Raw genomic sequence first — 21,223 nt, forward strand, 5'->3', positions numbered from 1 at the left:
ACGAAGAGAGTGTCCAGACGGCCCACAAGGAGTCTTCAGTAAATGTAGCCAAAAAATAAAATAAAGTAAAAATAAATAAATTAAATAAATAAAAAACACAAGTGGGACAAAAATGTTTGGTTTATTATTTAATTCTTTCATTTATTTATTCAGTGTAAAAAATATGTTCTGAGTTTTCAATAATAAATGGAATGTTATAAATTACAAAACATAAGAAATATTTTATAAAATTATGAACACCATCGTGGACACGTTTGATCAGTTTAAACATGTTAAGCCCCTTACAATACACTTTCGTTCATTTATTTTATTGTTTTAATGTTTTTTTTTTGTTTGTTTCAATGGCATCACATCCATCTAAGCCAAGTTGTGACATAAAAATGAAAAAAGAAACTCAGTTGAGAAAGAAAAGAAAAAAAGCAACGATTTTTAACCCACAATCAAATATTCAGTTGTGGAAAATGAATTCTGTGTAAAAAAATCTGTTGCTGAGCGTGGAGAGAGAGTCCAGGCGGCCCCCGAGGAGTGTTCAGTATATAAAATAAAGTGAATAGTCTGCGCACTATTTATTATGCATGAGCATAAATGTTACAAAAGTGGTCACCGCGGAGACTCGTTCCTTCACTTCAGTGTCGACAAGGGTACCAGAGTCCCTCAACACACAAAACACACAGAGCAAAAGAACAAGACACGAATTAGAAAAAAGCAGTGGCGTGTTGTTCTAGATGTAGTCCATTAGAAAAGCCACATTTGCGCTGATGTTAAAGCTCATTAAATACAGTGTAATGACCAAATAGGAGGACACGATGACAGAGGTTGAACGCCATCGTGTTACAAGTGTTCCTCTGCTTATTTTACAGTCAGCAGTTTCATCTCGTCCTCCCTGCTTTCACTCCTCCATCGCTGTCAGCTTGTTCAGAAAGCGAGGGGAATGTGTGTTTGTGTGTACTGGAAGCCCCCGTTGGCATTTCTTCTCTAAGAACATCTTCAGAGAAGAACCTTCAGACAATGGCGAATGGTGGAGCTCAACAGGTAAGCCGCGTTTTCTCACATGCACATGTTTTATCGCACTCAAAGGCTTCATATGTTTTTTCCTCTGCTTTAAGAAGACTGGTAAGAGTGAGGAGATGGAGGCTTGAAAGAAGGCCTCTTTTTCTCTCTTCTCAGTCAGTTTTAAGTCGACTTCTGTGTCAAGGGGATGGCTGAGCGAGAAACGTAGGGTTTCTGTGTGGAAGCTGCGATACTAGGTTGAAACGGTGCAACAAAGAGTCAAAACAAAGAGGATTGTAACAGGTTTGGCTCTTCAGGAAGCTGTATGAGAGTTTGTATTAGTGGCCTTAAACGTATTTCTAACGTGTAAATTGGATGGAATCTGTTGATGACTGCTTGTTTGAGTGTGTTTGTGGTTATTATATTGTGGTTATAATGTAATTGAGAATTGGAGATGTAATTTTTTCTATGTGGTTTTCAACAGATGCTGGACTTAATTAATGTTCAGGATACTTGAATCTGCCTTATGTTGCGTTAGTGTATTTGTGGAAGTAGCCAAAAATACATCGCATTGGTCAAAAGTGTTGATTTTTCTGGTATGAGAAATTTCTCAAAAAAAAAATGTTCTATGACAATATTTAGCAGGCATGTACAGTCCTACTGTAAATAGGACAAAACATAATTTTCGATTAGGAATATACATTCACCGGCCACTTTATTAGGTACACCTGTCCAACTGCTTTTCAATGCAAGTTTCTAATCAGCCAATCACATGGCAGCAACTCAGTGCATTTAGGCATGTAGACATGGTCAAGATAATCTGCTGCAGTTCAAACTGAGCATCAGAATGGGGAAGAAAGGTGATTTAAGTGACTTTGAACGTGGCATGGTTGTTTGTGCCCGACAGGCTGGACTGAATATTTCAGAAACTGCTGATCTAATGAGATTTTCATGCACAACCATCTCTTGGGCTTGCAGAGAATGATCTGAAAAAGAGAAAATATCCAGTGAGCGGCAGTTCTATGGACACAAATGCCTTGTTGATGTCAAGAGGAGAATGGCCAGACTGGTTCCAGCTGATAGAAAGGCAACAGTAACTCAAATAATCACTCGTTACAAGCGAGGTATGCAGAGGAGCATCTCTGAACACACAACATGTCCAACCTTTAGGCGGATGGGCTACAGCAGCAGAAGACCACACCAGGGGCCATTCCTGTCAGCTGAGAACAGGAAACTGGGGCTTCAATTTAAACAGGCTCATCAAAAAGGGACAATAGAAAATTGGCTAAACGTTGCCTGTTCAGATGAGTCTCGATTTCTGCTGCGACATTTGGCGTCAACAACATGAAAGTATGGATCCATCCTGCCTTGTATCAATGGTTTTATTATTGTAATGGTGTGGGGGATATTTTCTTGGCACATTTTGGGCCCATTATTACCAATTGAGCATCGTGTAAACGCCACAGCCTACCTGAATATTGTTGCTGACCATGTCCATCCATTTATAACCACAGTGTACCCATCTTCTGGACAAATCTCCTGTATCTTGTTGAATCTATGCCACAAAGGATTAAGGCAGTTCTGAAGGCAAAAGGGGGTGCAACCCGGTACTAGAAAGGTGTACCTAATAAAGTGGCTGGTGAATGTACATTGCTCATTACTTAAGCCTGGCTGAGAATGAGAGAGTTCTTTCATAGATATTAAACCAAACATACTGTGCCATTGCATTTAACATCAAAAACACAAAGTTATATGTATATTTGGCATGTAACCTTTAAATCTGAAATGTTTTTTAATACGCAAAGTGAGTTTGAAATTGATTTTATAATTTGATTTTAAAATGTTGATTAATCACAGCTTTTTCACAAAAAAAAAATGAAATTCTATTAAGATTCTATTAATCGGCATTCAAAACATCACAATAAGTTTAAAGTGAAAATATGTTGCATTATTACACAACAAAAACTTTAGATAATAGATGAAATGCACCTTTCCAAACTAAATACCCTGGAAAAAAATATGTTTATATATAAAAAAAATAAAATAAAAGTTTTTGTGGATTGTAAATACATAAAATACATTGTAAAAAATGATGGGTTCCTTGCAATTATTTTATGTTGTCCCAACACAATCGATTAACCTAATCAGTTTTACAAATTTAAGTGGACTAAACATAAAACAATTAACTTGATATAAATTAGGTTCATTTATTCGATTGTGTTTGGACAACATGAAGGAACCCAGCATTTTTTTACAATGTATTTTATATATTTACAATCTATAAAAGCTTTTATTAATTTATTTTTTTATGTTTTTTTCATAGTATATAGTTTAGAAAGGTGCTTTTCATCTAAAAATATATATGTAAGCAATATAAATAAATAACAAATACTTTTGTTATATTTCCTCAGTTATTGCACACAACAAATCGTAATCCATACAGGGGCGTGAAAAAGTGTTTGCCCCTGACTGCTGATTTCTCATTTTTTGAAGCTTGTCACAATTAAATGTTTCAGATCATCAAACTAATTTAAATATTAGTCAAAGATAACACAAGTAAACACATCATGCAGTTTAGAAATGCAGGTTTTTATTATTAAGGGAAAACAAAATTCAAAACTACATTGAGTTTGAATTTGAATTTGAAAACTGCAGCCCTGTGTGAAAAAGAGTTTGTCCCCTTTTAAAACATAAACGGTTTATCACATCTGTGTTCAATTTCTCTAGCCACACCCAGGCCTGATTAGTCCCACACCTGTTCACAATCAAGAAATCTCTTTGATAGGAACTCTCTGACAAAATCAAGTAGACCAGAAGATCCTCAAAAGCTAGTCATCATGCCAAGATCCAACGAAATTCAAAAACAAATCTACTAAACGATATGAAATCACAGAGAAAACCCTTTTTTTACTCCCTGGTAATGTAATAACTAGTAGTTTTACTGTCAGTGATATTTACAGTGTAAGCTGATGTTGTAAAGAAATGTTTCATAGACAGGGAAAACAGACGCATTTAAAACTGAATAACATTACTGTTGTTTTGATGTTTGAAACCCTCTTTTCATCTTTGACCCATGTATTGACTGTAACCACAACTAAATGATTTTGTTATAATGTGCAACTACAAAGCGCCTTAAAGCCTGTGGATGCTGGATGTGAAACATGTTCCTAGATTTGCAAAAAAACATGCATGTCCCAGTCTGAGAGCAGAGCCGGTCTCATTTTCTGCACATTGGGGAATTTCATGCTGTTTTTTTTCCCTTCATCCAGTAGGCCCAGACTTGAGTGTAGGCTTGTTTGATGATGTGATGAAAAAAAAAGCATTAAAAATATACCTGGCAGGGTCAGTGTGTGTGTGTGATTCCTCTCTGACCCAGTCAGAAACCCTACCAGCTTTATACCTACAGGGAATCAAATTTCATGTCTTTCAGCATTGGCTTTTCTGAAGACACAAGGAGACTGACAAGGACGTATATATGTGATGTAAACAAAAGAGCATCAGTTGTCAGTGAGAGCGATGACATCCGTGACTGTGTGTAGAAATCATATTGACGTGAATGAAGCAGCCTGAATGTGCACAGATTACAGTTCTGTTCAATCGATCATCAGATACAATCTTTCTTATTCTGAGAGACATTACTGTGACAATAATCCACTAAAAATGACACTAAGATAATAAAAATGCGCCTTTTTTTAATCGTTTAGATCATATTTTAACATTGATCTTAGCTGATATACCTTTAAAACAGTATTTCTCAACCACATTCCTAAAGGACCGCCTGCTCTGCACATTTAATGTCTCCTTAAACAAAGACGCCTGAGTCAGATCATCAGCTTATTAGCAGAGTCTGAAAGATCTGTAATGGGTGTGACAGACAAAGGGGACATTCAAAACATGCAGTGTTGGTGGTCGCCGAGGAACGTGGTTGAGAAACACCGCTATATATTACAGTATGAAAAGGTAAAAATGTGATTATTTTTTCTGCAACTTAATATATATTTAATGTGTTTTAAGAGATATTAATAAAAAAATCCTAATGTTCTGATTCAGCATGGACACCGTATGTTTAGGTGACAGTAAATCTGATTTTAGAAGCGATTTCTTTTAAAAAGCTGTTTTTTAAACTTTATATTCATCAGTTCTGAAAAAGTCCTGAAGCAAAAAGGCTTCACAGTTTCTACCAAACTATTACACAGCAAATATTGTTTTTATCTTTTAATTAATAAATAATAAAGTGCAGATAATACATACATATACATATATATACATATACACACACACAGTTGACGTCAGAATTAATAGCCCACCTGTTTATTTTTTTCCCCAATTTCTGTTTAACGGAGAGAAGATTTCTTCAACACATTTCTAAACATAATAGTGTTAATAACACATTTCTTTTTTTTTTTTAGAATTTATTTTTACAGGTTTTCACGTTTATTAAATAGAACAGTAGAGAGTATTACCAGGAAAGTATGGGGAGCAGAGAGAGGGGAAGGATCGGCATAGGATTGCGAGGCGGGAATCGAACTCGGGTCTCCGTGAGCACCGGAGTGCATGTGTCGACGCACTAACCACTACACCACTGGCGCCGACAATAACTAGAATATTTAATAATAAATAAATAAATATAATTATGGTAATTAGGCAAGTTATTGTATAACGATGGTTTGTTCTGTAGACTATCGGAATAAAATATAGCTTAAAGGGGCTAATAATTTTGACCTTAAAATGGTTTAAAAAATTTAAAACTGCTTTTATTGTAGCCGAAGTGAAACAAATAAGACTTTCTCCTGAAGAAAAAATATTATCAGACATACTGTGAAAATTTCATTGCTCTGTTAAACATCATTTGGGAAATATTTAAAAAAGAAAAAAAAATTAAAAGGTGGCTAATAATTCTGACTTCATCTGTGTATATATATATATATATATATATATATATATATATATATATATATATATATATATATATATATATATATATAGATAGATAGATAGATAGATAGATAGATAGATAGATAGATAGATAGATAGATATATATATATATATATATATATATATATATATATATATATATATATATATATATATATATATATATATATATATATAGATACTAGATATACTAGTATCTTATAAAATAAGTAGAAATTTTTTTTTAAATATATATAGTCACCGTGGCAAAGACACAATAAATGAGTTATTATAAATTAGTAAATAAAGTAAGTAAAACTATTATGTTTAAATATGTGTTGAAAAAAATAGCAGTACTTGGGAAATTAGTTTGACCTCAACTGTATATAATTCAATTTTTCTTGTATTTTTTGTGTATTTCATTTTCTCAGTTCTATTTATACATCTTGAAGGTATCTCCATTCATTTCACGTCAAACCTAAAGATTATGTTTTATCTTCCTCAGTCTGTTAAGATGAATTCAACCTTAGTGCAACCGCAGTAGCATAGCTTGTCAAGACACGGAAACATGAACAAAACAAATAGCTAAAATTAATGAATTAATTCCCTTTTCCTCAGCCATGGTAATATTTTCCCTGCAATTAAGGCTGTTGTTTGTCTTCAGGGACGCGGGAGAAGGGAGGTTGGACAGGCCTGAAGAGAGAACGTCTCATTAAAGACCTGGACAGAAACGCTGAGTCATTGAGAAGAGCTGCTTTCACTGATCTCCCTGACAGAGCCTCCTCGCACTCGCCAAAATAAGGTTTGTGTCAAAAAGAAAAGAGAAGAGAGAAGTTAATTTTGCCAACGAGCGCTGACTAGCACAGCGGTGAAGTCAGAACAAAAACTGCGAGTTTCTCTTTTGATTAGTCTGTGGCTCACTTGGGGAACATCACAATAAGAAAAGAGAAGAGGAGTAAAAAAAAAAAACACATTTGAGAAAAATCAGGGCTCATTCATGGGGGTTTTAAGACTCTTTTTGCAGGGGCATGAGCTCAAGTAAAGTCATACGAGTCATATTGTGTGCTTTTTTCTTTTTGCGGAACTAAAGTTTTTTTCAGAGATCTTGTTAAGGCAGTAAAGAGACTGACAGGTAGCCGGTTAATGGGTGAATAAGAACCTGGCATACGCTGTTCGTGGACATCTTTGTGTCTTGTCAGTGGTAGGAATGAGATTTTTATTAGCTTGTTAGTGTCTTATCCATAACACTTCAATTAAAGGTTAAGTTCAGCCAAGGAAACAACAGTCCTGTCATCATTTACTCATCCTCATGTCATTTCATAACCCATCTTTAGGACACAAAAGAAGATATCTGAAAGAAAACTATATTCTGACCCCCTACTGCATTCAAAAAGTGATGTGCTGTTTGTTCAAACTACTTAGATAAATTAAGCTGAAACAATACATATCTTGCGTTGGTGGGGGGACAACTTCATTTTTTTATGTTGAATCCACTTATATTTTTAAAAACTAATAAGTTAAGTAACTTAATTCCTTCATGTTGTCCCAACTTAAATTGGTTGTGTGGAACCCGGGATGTTTTACAGTGTGTACAAAAGTTTTGGGTTTCAGAATGTTTGCAATTGTGCAAATGTTTGCTAAAAAAACACAATTGTATAAACAAATGGAAATGCTTTATTTGTGCCAAACATAAATGCAAGTCCTGACTGAAAAAATGTGTCTGTCTGAAAAATAAAAAAAGTTTTTATTCACTATTGAAGTTGCACCCAAATGACACACTATATGCACTTATACACCTGATCATGTAGTGCACGAAATCAAGATGCATCTTTTAGACAATCAAAAAATATTGTGTTGTTTTCACAAATATTAAGTTACATTTAAGTAAGTTTTTCCTTAAAACAAGTGAAATAATCTGCCAGTGGGTTCAGCAAAATAATCTTGTTTTCACTTTCACAAATTACTTTGCTGACCCCACTGGCGGATTACGTGGATCACTATTTATTACCAGTTTTAATCAACAATACACAAATTAAAAAAAGATATTCAAAATATTTCATCAGTAAACACTTATTTTGTTTTTGGTATAGAGAAAACATTTACCTACTGAACACTTTGTGCTTTGCTTGAATATATATTACCACCTATTGTGATACTCTCTCTCTCTCTCTCTCTCTCTCTCAAATCTCTATCAAAAAGCAAACTGACGCATCTCCACGTGTGCGCAGAGAACCCGCGCGTCTCTCGCATGCGCTGCTCTTCTGCCGATGTGAGTCCCGGTAGTTAACATGCGCACCAAAAAAGCACTACTTGCTTGTTACGCGCAGCTCATGCGTTGCTAAACCGGCGTAACAGCCTTTTTTGTTTTGCAAGTCCACAAAACTAAAGTTTAAACAATAATAAATTCCCAGTGAGCTGCAGTTCTGTGGGTTCAAATGCCTTATTGATGCTAGAGGTCAGAGGAGAATGGCCAGACAGGTTCCAGCTGATAGAAAGGCAACAGTAACTTAAATAACGACTGGTTACAGCCGAGGTATGCAGAAGAGCATCTCTGAACGAACAACATGTCCATCGTTGAGGCAGATGGGCTACAGCAGCAGAAGACCACACCGGGTGCCATTCCTGTCAGCTAAGAACAAGAAACTGAGGCTACAATTCACACATTCTCATCAAAATTGGACAATAGAAGATTGGAAAAACATTGCCTGGTCTGATGAATCTCGATTTCTGCTGTGACATTCAAATCGTAGGATCAGAATTTGGAGTCAGCAACATGAAATCATGGATCCATCCTGCCTTGTATCAACAGTTCAGGCCGATGGTGGTGGTGTAATGGTGTGGGGGATATATTCTTGGCACACTTTGGGCCCATTAGTACCAATTGAGCACCGTGTCACCGCACAGCCTTTTTTTGTCACAGCAACAGTATTGTTGCTGACCATGTCCATCCCATTATGACTGCAGTGTACCCATCTTCTGATGGCTACTTCCAGCAAGATAATAACGTGCCATGTCATAAAGCGCAAATCATCTCAGACTGGATTCTTGAACATAACAATGAGTTCACTGTACTCAAATGGCCTCCACAGTCACCAGAACCTAATCCAATAGAGCACCTTTGGGATGTGGTGGAACAGGAGATTCACATCATAGATGTGAAGTGGACAAATCTGCAGCAACTGTGTGATGCTATCATGTCAATATGGACCAAAATCTCAGAGGAATATTTCCAATACCTTGTTGAATCTATGCCACAAAGGATTAAGAGAGTTCTGAAGGCAAAAGGGGGTCCAACCCGCTACTAGTAAGTTGTACCTAATATAGTGGCCGGTGAGTGTATATAAACTGTATTACCGAAAACACTATCAGAATGTTATTATCTTTTCTTTTAGGATAAGACTAACCTAAAGAAGAATTCAAATTCTTGAAATAATTAAAGCCTAGAAAAAGCCTTCCAAATAATTTAATTTATATATTGTTTTTTTAAGCATTTTATTTGTAATTTAGCATTTACGTCATTTTTAGTCCCTCATACATATATTGTGTAAAAATGACTTACCAGTAATTATCTGACACAGTTTTACAGTGCATTACCAAAGGCATGTTATATAAATGTCTTCATTTTCTTTTCATCCATTTGTTATAATGAACGTTCAAGTCTTGATTTTTAACTTTAATATGCAAGCTTTTGCTTTCAGTTGTTTGTCATAGTCATAAACACGCTGGTTTATAGTGATGTTAAAGTAATTAAATGTTCCATAAAAGCTGTAATTTTACATTACTCTTTCAAAAAGTGAACTATTAGAGAGCAAATCTATTTCATCACTTTATATAGTGTATCTGTATGTTTGAAAGCATTTCAGCATTAAAGCACTTTGCCGATTTGCAACCTTGAGTATTGAAATGTCAACAAAGTAACAGTTACTTTTCTGAAAGCATAACATTTTCCAGACTAAATTAAAAATCTGTTTAGCTTTAGCTCGCAGAATGCTGTATTTAAAACACATACAGTTGAAGTCAGACTTATTAGCCCTCATGAATTATTAGCCCCCCTGTTTTTCCCGAAAAGCATTGTTTTTTACCACATTTCTAAACATAATAGTTTTAATAGTTGTTTAACTTTTAAAAACTGATTTCTTTTATCTTTGCCATGATGACACAATTAATACTTTACTGGATATTTTTCAATATACTACTATTCAGCTTAAAGGGACATGTAAAGGCTTAACTAGGATAATTAGGTTAACTAGGCAAGTCAGGTTAATTAGGGAAGTCATTGACAATTAAACATATATACTGCTCAAGGGGGTTAATAATATTAAATAAAAAACTGCTTTTATTCTAGCCAAAGTAAAACAAATAATACACTACCTGACACATTTGGTATCATGTGTTAACAGAAGTGGCTTATATGAAAGGCAAAGCCCTCTAGATTACGCTTATTTTACCAAAATAAAATATGATCATGCTTTGATTTTTAATGATTTAATTAGGACAGTAAGGTCTGACTTTGCTTAGACAAAAGTCTCGTCACTTAACAGAAATAATGTACAGTATAGAATATAAAGTCAAGGTGCAGTGGAAAAAGAATTAATGTTGTGTATGACTCCAATGAGCATTATTAATAAGTCATCTGAAATGGCAAAGAAAGCGTTCTTGCAGGACTCCCAGAGTTCATCAAGATTCTCTGGATTCATCTTCAACGCCTCCTCCATCTTACCCCAGACATGCTCAATAATGTTCATGTCTGGTGACTGGTCTGGCCAATCCTGGAGCACCTTGACCTTTCCTTTCAGGAACCTTGATGTGGAGGCTGAAGTATGAGAAGGAGCGCTATCCTGCTGAAGAATTTGCCCTCTCCTGTGGTTTGTAGTGTAATGGGCAGCACAAAGGTCTCCATTCCTCAGGCTGTTGATGTTGCCATCCACTCTGTAGATCTCTCGCACACCCCCATACTGAATGTAACCTCAAACCATGATTATTCCTTCAACAAACTTGACTGATTTCTATGAGAATCTCGGGTCCATGTGGGTTCCAGTAGGTCTTCTGCAGTATTTGTGATTGGGATGCAGTTCAACAGATGATTCATCAGAAAAATCTACCTTCTGCCACTTTTCCAAAGCATCAAGTAGAAGTCAAGTTATTATTTATTGCTCTTACAACTGAGATCGACAACAAGACTTTTGTCAGGTAGTGTAGTTTCTCCAGAAGAAAAAAAATGTTATAGAAGAAACTGTGGAAAAAAAAATCCTTGCTCTGTTAAACATCATTTGGGAAATATAAAAAAAAAATGGACTTCAACTATACATGTCTACTTTTCTTATCAACCTGGAAAAGAATGTAAAAATGCCTTTCCCAGCCTCCCAAATTACAACATGCCCCAGTGTAAAAAAATAAGAGTATTGTTTTTACAGGGATGCTTGGAGCCTGTGCCCCCAATACTGATGAAAGACGAAAAAAACTCCCCACGCGCATGTGACGAAAGAAGACAGAGCGAGAAAATGAAGGGATATGTTTAAGGAATGTCTAAATACAGCATGCGAGCGCTCCGACTGAAAGCCCTCCATCCATTCCCCTTTGCGAGGAGGGAGAGATTGCGCTCACAGTTTGGCGTCTGGGACTGTTTGCGGGCACAGAGTATAATTGAGTGTGAGTTAATTCCTATCAAAGCCCATTGGACTGCAACTAATGGACCGAGGGAGATGCCTCAAGGAGCCAGCGCTTTCAATTTCTTTTGTTTATTTAGATGGGAAAATGTTTAGTTTTTAATTAAGTAAATCACTATTATTTGTTCCAGTGTGGTTGGTAATTTGAAGAGATTGCAACCTGACTTGAAATGCAAGCGCTATTGGCTTTGAGAGAGAGAGAGATAGATAGTGAGTTCTGGATGAGGCTAAAGCGTGGCATAATGGCCGTGAACCCGAGAGAGCTCTTTCCATACGGTATAGAAACACTCCCTGGGCTTCACTTTGAAGTGTTCCTGAGGTTCTCTCTAAAATCTTGAACTTATTCAAAGGGAGCGCTTCAATGGAGCGCGAAGGTAAAAAGAAAGAAAAAAAAATCAAGAGGAGCCAATGTAATGTCCTAGACCTTAGTAAGTGCGGTGACTGTATATGTATGTGTGTGTGTGTGTGTGTGTTTACATATGTCTCTTTCTGTCTGATTTGTTTCAGATTTATCTTGACGCTGTGCACCAATTGGCGGCGATGGATTCCTGGCTTTCTCTCGTCTTCTCGAGTGCCTGTTATTTGCTTCTTGTGGATTTCAAAGGTAGAGTTTGAAACTTAAAGGCCAAATATGACTCTTTTGTATTCATTAATTGATGCGTTTGTGTGATTACACGAGAGTATTTAATCTAAACTGTGTAATGAAACCTGTGAGTCATTACAGCAATATTGCCTTCGTAGCTTCGCTGTTAACAACACTTTTCATGCACTGGTGTAATTATCCACCAAAGGTGCTGTATTAAATGAATAAATATAATCCTTTATCAAAGCACAAGCATATTTATACAAAAACGCAAATGCCAAAAAAAGGTTTAGCATAGCTTGTTTAAACTGCTTTATATTATATTACTAAATTACAAACCAATCCACTTTCAAAAATGTACAACAGTAGCACAATCTAACAACCACTGATCTCCCTGAAATTCACGTAGGTTAAAAATGATATCAAAGTTTGCCACAAAAAGAAATAATAAGAGAGAGCTTGGGTGAGATGTTAGTCTTGTCATTTATTAAATGGGGGCCTTTTAATTTTTAACATGTATGTAATATATGTCTGCACAATGTGTCTGAAGTTTTAAAATATAGTAAAGAAACTGTTTTGTGTGTCTCTTTAAATGCAAATGAGCTGATGTTCCCCACCCACTTTCCAGAAGAGGGCGGAGTCTTTACTGATCATGCCCCAGTTAAGCTGCGGTCACACTGGACTTTTCTCCCCATAGACTTCCATTCATACGCACACAAATGCGTCAGATTTAGATTTTTTTTGGCAAAGGTGACATCTTTTTAAAAATGTCTACTGTGTGAACTGCTTTTAGAGACAGATAGATGGACATTTTACTTTCTGTGTTTTGGATCTTTGTGTCTACTAATGCTAAACACAGCATTTAGGAGTGTTTTTTAAGCATCTCCTCCACTACGATGACATTAAATAAAACCGTTGTCATGCCAACTTGATTCTGTAAACTTATCCCACCTCAGAGTTCTTCTGATTGGTCTACTGCTTTGGAACTGACGTTAATGAGTGCACTTAAAAGTTGAAATTATTGACGCACCATCTTATAAACACACACACTTATGTGTGAAGAGTTTCAAAAGACGCAAGATGCGAGTGGAAAGATCATGCAGATCCATCAAGCAAGTGTTTACTTTGAAAAACAATAAAAAAAGTACATTGGAATAGAGGAATATGTACTGTGTGAATGGCTTTTAGATACACAGATAGATGGACATTTTACTTGGTGTGTTTTGGATCTTTGTGTCTAAAAACGCAACATACGCAATTTAGGAATGTTGTTGTTGATTTAAAGCATCTTCTCCACAATGTTGACGTCAATTAAAATCGTTGTCATGCCAACTTGATTCTGTAAATCGGTCCCACTTCTGAGTTCTTCTGATTGGTTCACTGCTTTGGAACTGGTGTTGATGTATGCACGTAAAAGTGAAAATTATTGACGCACCATCTTAAAAACACACACGCTTATGTGTGAAGAGTTTCAAAAGACGCAAGATGCGAGTGTAAAGGTCATGCAGATCCATCAAGCAAGTGTTTACGTTGAAAAACAATAAAAAAGTACATTGGAATAGAAGAATATGTACTGTGTGAATGGCTTTTAGAGACAGACAGATAGATGGACATTTTACTTGGTTTGTTTTGGATCTTTGTGTCTAAAAACGCAAGATACGCAATTTAGGAATGTTGTTGTTGTTTTAAAGCATTTCCTCCACAATGTTGACATCAATTAAAATCGTTGTCATGCCAACTTGATTCTGTAAATCTGTCCCACTTCCGAGTTCTTCTGATTGGTCCACTGGTTTGGAACTGGTGTTGATGAGTGCACGTAAAAGTGTAAATTATTGACGCACCATCTTAAAACCACACACGCTTATGTGTGAAGAGTTTCAAAAGATGCAAGATGCGAGTGTAAAGATCATGCAGATCCAGCAAGCAAGTGTTTACTTTGAAAAACAATAAAAAAGTACATTGGAATAAAATAATATGCACTGTGTGCATGGCTTTTAGAGACACAGATAGATGGACATTTTACTTGGTGTGTTTTGGATCTTTGTGTCTAAAAACGCAAGATACGCAATTTAGGAATGTTGTTGTTGTTTTAAAGCATCTTCTTCACAATGTTGACGTCAATTAAAATCGTTGTCATGCCAGCTTGATTCTGTAAATCGCTCCCACTTCCGAGTTCCTTTGATTGGTCCACTGGTTTGGAACTGGCGTTGATGTGTGCACGTAAAAGTCGAAATTATTGACACACCATCTTAAAAACTTGAAAGAGTTTCAAAAGACGCAAGATGTGAGTGTAAAGATCATGCACATCCATCAAGCAAGTGTTTACTTTGAAAAACAATAAAAAGTACATTGGGATAGAAGAATATTTACTGTGTGAATGGCTTTTAGAGACATTCAGATAGATGGACATTTTACTTAATGTGGACATTTTACTTTTCTTTGTGTCTAAAAATGCAAGATACGCAATTTAGGAATGTTCTTGTTGTTTTAAAGCATCTCCTCCACAATGTTGACGTCAATTAAAACCGTTGTCATGCCAACTTGATTCTGTAAACCTGTCCCACATCCGAGTTCTTCTGATTGGTCCACTGCTTTGGAACTGACGTTAATGAGTGCACGTAAAAGTCAAAATTATTGGCACGGCATCTTAAAAGCACACGTGCTTAAGTGCGAAGTGTTTCAAAAGATGCAAGGTGTGAGCGTAAAGAATATGCACATGCAACAAGCAAGTGTTTACGTTGAAAAACAATGGAAAATTACATTGGACTAGAGAAACGTGTACTGTGTGAATGGCTTTTAGAGACAGACAGATAAATGGGCGTCCATAAAGCAAGTTCAAAAGACACAAGATGTGAGTTTAAAGATCATGCACGTCCATAAAGTAAGTGTTTACTTTGAAGTACATTGGAATAGAAAATCGTGTACTGTGTGACGGGCTTTTAGAGACTTTTCTTGGTGTGTTTCGGATCTACAGATTTCTACAGATAAGATTGTAAAAATAATGTCAGCACAAAAGTTCATGCAATAAATGCTCTTTATTTTGATGTATAGCCATATATCGTCTAATTTTATCTTGTGACATGGACATTTTCCCTTTCACTTTCCAAGTACTTAGTTATCCATGCCGTCGAAACAGTAATATCACAAGTATTTTTTGTTACACAAGAGATAGAATTGCTTATATAAAATGTCCTCGAATAGTTCCTGCGTGTCACGCTGAATGTATGTCTAGGCAATTTGGCCCACAAGCAAATGTTCAAATCTTCTACTCTCACAGCTACATGCGGTAAATGCTCCCTTACCGCTTCTGCGCTGCTTGACAAAACTGCATCTGAATGGAAAGAATGGCCAAGGCAATTTACTGTAATGATTGCTTGTTGCATTTTCCCATTCTTCCACCATATACACAGTTTCGCGCGTCTGAACTGACTTCATCCTACTTGGTCTGAGAAGCTTTTGACACAGAAAACCAGGCCGTCCTCGCTCGACTGTTCACCATCTTGCTGTGAGCTTTTATCTCGTAATAACTGCGCTCCCTGTATATTAGCAGGCTCCAACAATCAAGTTTAGGGGAGATGAAATTGGTTACTGTATGCCAAGGCTCGGTTTGGAGTGGATGGTAGCATATGTTGATGCATGGCACCGTGGAAAATAATCTCTGTCTGCAATGATCTTGTTGGCTGTAATGTGTCTGGACTTTTAAAGAATGATGCTGCAACTCCTGTATTATAAGGAGAAATAAAAACAGCAGTTACCAGTCATTTTATGAAGAATGAAAACGATTAAATCCGCAGTTGCACTAAAAATGATTTGAATCTAATGTTTTGATGAAACCTTTTTTTATTTCCAACCCAGGCTCATTATTGATATGTACCCCTATATACATTTATGGAGATCGCAAAATACGTCCCAGGAGCTACGTTTTTTTTTTTTTTTTTGCAATTTTTGTTTTTGCGAATCCACCAGAGGCTGCCATGTATGCTTTTTGAGATCTCAATTTATTTCCCATTCGCACCTGCTCTTCTTGCGTAAATCCACCAGAGGACGCTGTCGACTGGCTGAATGACTGACCTACCGACCGATACCCCAACCCACCTCCTTCCCTACACCCAACTGTTAGTATTTTAAAACGCCCACCCACTTCCCTAAACCCAACCGACAGTGTTTTCAAAAGCAATCCAGATACAGAAAAGCCCTTGCGGCAGCCTGATTTTTACCACATTTTCAGATTTGACCACATTCTCACCTTGTTAGTTTTTGTTTATTTTAAAATTGTTTATATATATCATAATATTTTTAGTAAAAATTTAGTAAAAAAAAAATACAATGACAACGAGCATTTAATTAAATGTCTATTAATGTTTATGTAGAAATAATAATAATAATAATAATAATAATAATAATAATATTATTAATAATAAACAACAATTAACTGTCATTTCAAAGAGGATTTTTTTAATACAATGCAAATAATTTCTCATTTAAATTAATTTAGGAAATGTGAACCCAATGTGAACACATTGAGGTGAAATTACTTTATAATATTTTCTGTATATAGTAATAAAATTTTCTCTAAGAAAAAAAAGATATGTGGTGTAAAAAATGGATTGTTTATAAATCAAGATTATTTGTTTTGAAATACTTTATACACTGATTAAATGAAAGTAGTGTATACTTCTAGGTGTGGCTATTCAACACTATCTCACAGTAATTTGTAACTTTGATTTAGTTGCGAATTCATTTGAATTCATACAATCTCACTCGTACAATTTAGTACGATTTGCTTATTACATTATTGGGTTGGGCTTAGGGGTGGGGTTGGATGCCACGCCTCTTTTTTTAAATCCCTAATTTTCATGCAAATTTGTATGAATCAGCCACTAAACTGACAAAATGTAAAATAGTTATGTTTCCTTGTGAGTTCAGGCTGGTACAGTATATTTAGATTATTGAGTATGACATGTTTGTTCCTTGAACAGGTCGATAATAAAATGAAATGTCCATACCTTTGCAAATAAAGTTGTATATTCCAATTAATTTATTGTCAATTTTGTCACAAGTAGAAACTAAACATCAAAATAAACCCATTCTCACCTCCATTATGGTCAAAAAGTTTGTTTGACCTTCTTCTACGCCCCCCCAGCTCACCGCTAAGAGAGCATAAATACATTATACACCTCTAGTGGTATGGAAGAAAATTACAACCAATAAATGGCTCCTACAATACTAATATACATATATTTGAAAGTTTACTAATATTATTTTCTTATTATTTATTAATATATTTATATACTGTATATATACACTATGCACTGAAATAAATGAGAAAAAAACACTTTAGATAAAATTATAAAAAATCTACTGAATAAAATGAAGTAAGAATAAAATTGAGGAGCTATCTATGAAACATTTGTTTCACAAATAACATATTAAGCAGTTTTTACACACAACTGAGTATTAATTAGTAAATTTAGAATCAATTTAAGCTATATGTAATTACAAACCCAACTCAAAGTTAAATTACTTATATTTTATTGCTTTTAAATGAAGTCCATATTTTACCATATTTAATTGGTAAAAAATAATCACTGTATTGGAATGATACAGATTGTTGAATGGTCATGTGACACCAAAAGGACTGGACGGCGGATAATAAATGAATCTTTTCCATCCAAGGAATAAATGAAAGCTTCAAATGCAATCAAATAGAAAATAATTGTTTTAAATTGTCATTTTTTTTAAAACAATTTTTGCTGTATTTTTAATTGTGTAAATACAGATTTGGTGCTCCTAACATTCTCATTAGTCCACAATTCCTCTGCACAGCTTCTGATTGGCTGTAATTATCATGCCATGCAGCGGTTAAGCATGGATAATGTGTAGACGACAAATTGCTTGTAACTAAAAACTTTGAATCACGCTTGGTTTCACAACTGAAATCTGCTGAAAGCACCTCTGAGCATTGAAACCCACAGACGTACCTCTTATTAAAAAAAGGTGTCAGTGTTTCCCTTGCAAATATAATTATAAGCTTGTAACGGCGACCTTTTTTATGTTATGCAATGTGCAACAAGCCTTATAGAGAAAAGGAATGCGTGAGATTGCAGTTGTGAAATATGAGACACTGCTTGCACTTTAATTATGCTTGAATATAATGTCTGGCAGTAGTGCACGTTTTGCTAATCATTTATCTGATCAATCCAGGCCAAATGTATTCAAACTATTGTGTCGAAGCACCTTGTAGATTTTTATCTCTGCATCACTTTGTATGTGGATCAACGATGAGATGTCTAATTGTGAAATATTTGTAGTTAAATATATCTACTATTATTTGGTATTACTGATATACTTATAGGGACAGCACGGTGGCCCAGTGGTTAGAACTGTTGCCTCACAGCAAGAAGGATTCTGAGTCCCGGCTGGGTCAGGTGCAGGTTCTGATGGAGTTTGCATGTTCTCCCTGTGTTGGCGTGGGTTTCCTCCGGGTGCTCCGGTTTCCCCCACAGTCTAAAGACATGCGGTACAGGTGAATTGAATAAGCTAAATTGTTCGTAGTGTATGAGTGTGTGTGTGTGTGTGTGTGTGTGTGTGTAAATGCAAGAGTGTATGGATGTTTCCCAGTGATGGGTTGCAACTGGAAGGACATCCAAACATATGCTGGTATAGTTGGTGGGTCATTCCACTGTGGCGACCCCTGATAAATAAAGGGACTAAGCTGAAGGAAATTGAATGAATATATGATATACAGTACATATGCTTGTTCTGACATGGATGTACTGTATTAACATATATGCACTGTAAAAAAATACAGGGTCCCACATAAACCATTCATGTTGTCACAACCCAAATCGTTTAAGTTTACTTAACAAATTTAAGTGGATTGAACATAAAAGTATTACGATACCCCGAGCAAAAACCTCAAGAATTGTGTTGTTTCAGCTCATTTTAAATAAGTAGGATAAGTTTTTTTGAGTGTAAAATAATGTTATCATGATCATTTTTTTAGATAATAATAAAAAATATATGTGATAGAGACAAAATATTAACTTTTAAATGACAAATAATATTTTTGGGCTGCACTGTGTTGTCTATAAGTGTATTTCTTAAGTATTTTAATACTTCAAACTATTCTAATTAATCAAGTTATTCTATATGTTTTCTGTATTTGATGAGTAGTATTTTTTATTTAATTTTGAATTGCGTTATGGGACTTTGATTATTTATCCAACAACTTTTGTTGTTAAAATGTTTTAAAAAAGGACATTTTTAATAGTTTGCGATGAGACTTTGGGCTCTATTTTAACAGCCGAAGTGCAAAGTCTAAAGCACATGGCGCAAAAGTATTAAGGGCATGTTCTTAGCTTTTTTAAGGATGGAAAAATACGGTCTGCACATGGTCTAACAGGGTTGTGCTTATTCTCTTCATGAGTTATGGGTGTGTTTTGAACATAACCTGCATTAAAACAATTAGAGTCTCATCTCATATTCCCTTTAAGAGTCTGATGCTTTGCGCCATGGCGGACTTTGTAACAGCAAAAACTGAACACTTCACTAGTGAGAAAACAGTTAAACAGACCATCTGCAGCACGAGGATAAAGAATGGGCCTCTTCCATTCAGCCTCTTTACTTTCTCTTTCTCTTTACTCCTTTACTTTCGTGGAGTAAGTAAACGATGGAAACTCACTCTACTGAAGACATTTATTAGCCTACATATTTAATTTCATTTGGTAAGCGCAAAGATTTGTTTCAAAACTATTTCTAAATTCAGTTCTAATTTCCAGCAAATGAATAAATGAACAATGGTAATGAAGTGTGGTCAAAAAACTGAACTATATCAAATAAAACTAATTTAAATATGTATATAATAAATAATACTGCTAATAATAATAATAATAATAATAATAATATACAAATGCTAATTGTTAGCCCATAGATGAAGAAAGCAAGGAGGCAGTGGTTTTTATATTTATGTAGAAAATAAAATATGTAAAATTTTTCAAATGTAAAGATATTTGTGTGTTGCTGTACATTCTGTGTGTCTTAAGCAACGTGTAAGTGTTTGGACCTTCATGGGTGCATAACCACAGTAACGTGCTCTGCGCTGGACTCTAGACTGTGCTAGCCTTAACACACCTCCTTTTTAGACCAGCATGCACATGAGTCCACAAAGTGGTGCCAATGGATTTGCTATTTAAACGATGTGGTGCAAAACATGAAAATTACAGTTGCGCTGGTCTGAAAATAGCAGCAAATCCAGCCATACACATCTTGCGCCTTATTGCGCCGGGTATATAATATGGCCCATTATCTTGATTGGTGTTGTACATTATCATACAAAACCTGGTAATAAACTGCCAGTACACTTTTTCTTTTACAGAATTGTTTTGTATATATATATACATATACATATATATATATTTTTCAACACATTTCTAAACATTATTTCTAAACATAAATTCTAAACAGATTTGTTTCAACACATTTCTTAACATAATAGTTTTAATAACTAATTTCTAATAACTGATTTATCTAATCTTTGCCATGATGACAGTCAATAATATTTGACTAGATATTTTTCAAGACACTTCTATACAGCTTGAAGTGACATTTAAAGGCTTAACTAGGTTAACTAGGCAAGTTAGGGTAATAGGCAAGTTATTGTGGTTTGTTGGTTATGATGGTTTGTTCTGTAGACTATCGGAAAAAATGCTTAAAGAGGCTCATAATTTTGACCTTAAAATGGTTCATATGAAATTTAAAACTGCTTTTATTCTAGCTGAAATAAAACAAATAAGACTTTCTTCAGAATAAAAAATATTATCAGTAATACTGTGAAAATTTCCTTGCTCTGTTAAACATCATTTGGGAAATTTTTTTAAAATGAAAAAAAAAAAAATGCAAAGGGGGGCTAATAATTCTGACTTCAACTGTTTATATAGTCACAATAAAAATTTTTAGTCCTGCTGAGATTTTTTTTCTTCATTTCTTTTTTCAAATATTTCCCAAATGATGTTTAACAGAGCAAGGAATTTTTCACAGTATTTCTTGTATTTTTTACTTTGGGATGAA

At 35.2% G+C, this 21,223-nt stretch overlaps 1 protein-coding gene across 1 annotated transcript in view; it reads left to right on the forward strand.

The window, feature by feature from the left end:
• Positions 1-932: 932 nt before the first annotated feature.
• Positions 933-21,223, forward strand: part of nphs1 (NPHS1 adhesion molecule, nephrin) — a 177,781-nt gene continuing 157,490 nt past the window's right edge. Inside the window, exons 1-3 of the mRNA XM_056473002.1 lie at positions 933-1,032; positions 6,570-6,707; positions 12,079-12,175. Coding sequence (XP_056328977.1) covers positions 12,112-12,175 — 64 coding nt within the window. The 5' untranslated portion in view covers positions 933-1,032; positions 6,570-6,707; positions 12,079-12,111. The remainder of the gene's footprint in view (positions 1,033-6,569; positions 6,708-12,078; positions 12,176-21,223) is intronic.

The sequence above is a fragment of the Danio aesculapii genome, chromosome 15, assembly GCF_903798145.1.
Source record: "Danio aesculapii chromosome 15, fDanAes4.1, whole genome shotgun sequence".
Classification (NCBI taxonomy): Eukaryota; Metazoa; Chordata; class Actinopteri; order Cypriniformes; family Danionidae; genus Danio; species Danio aesculapii.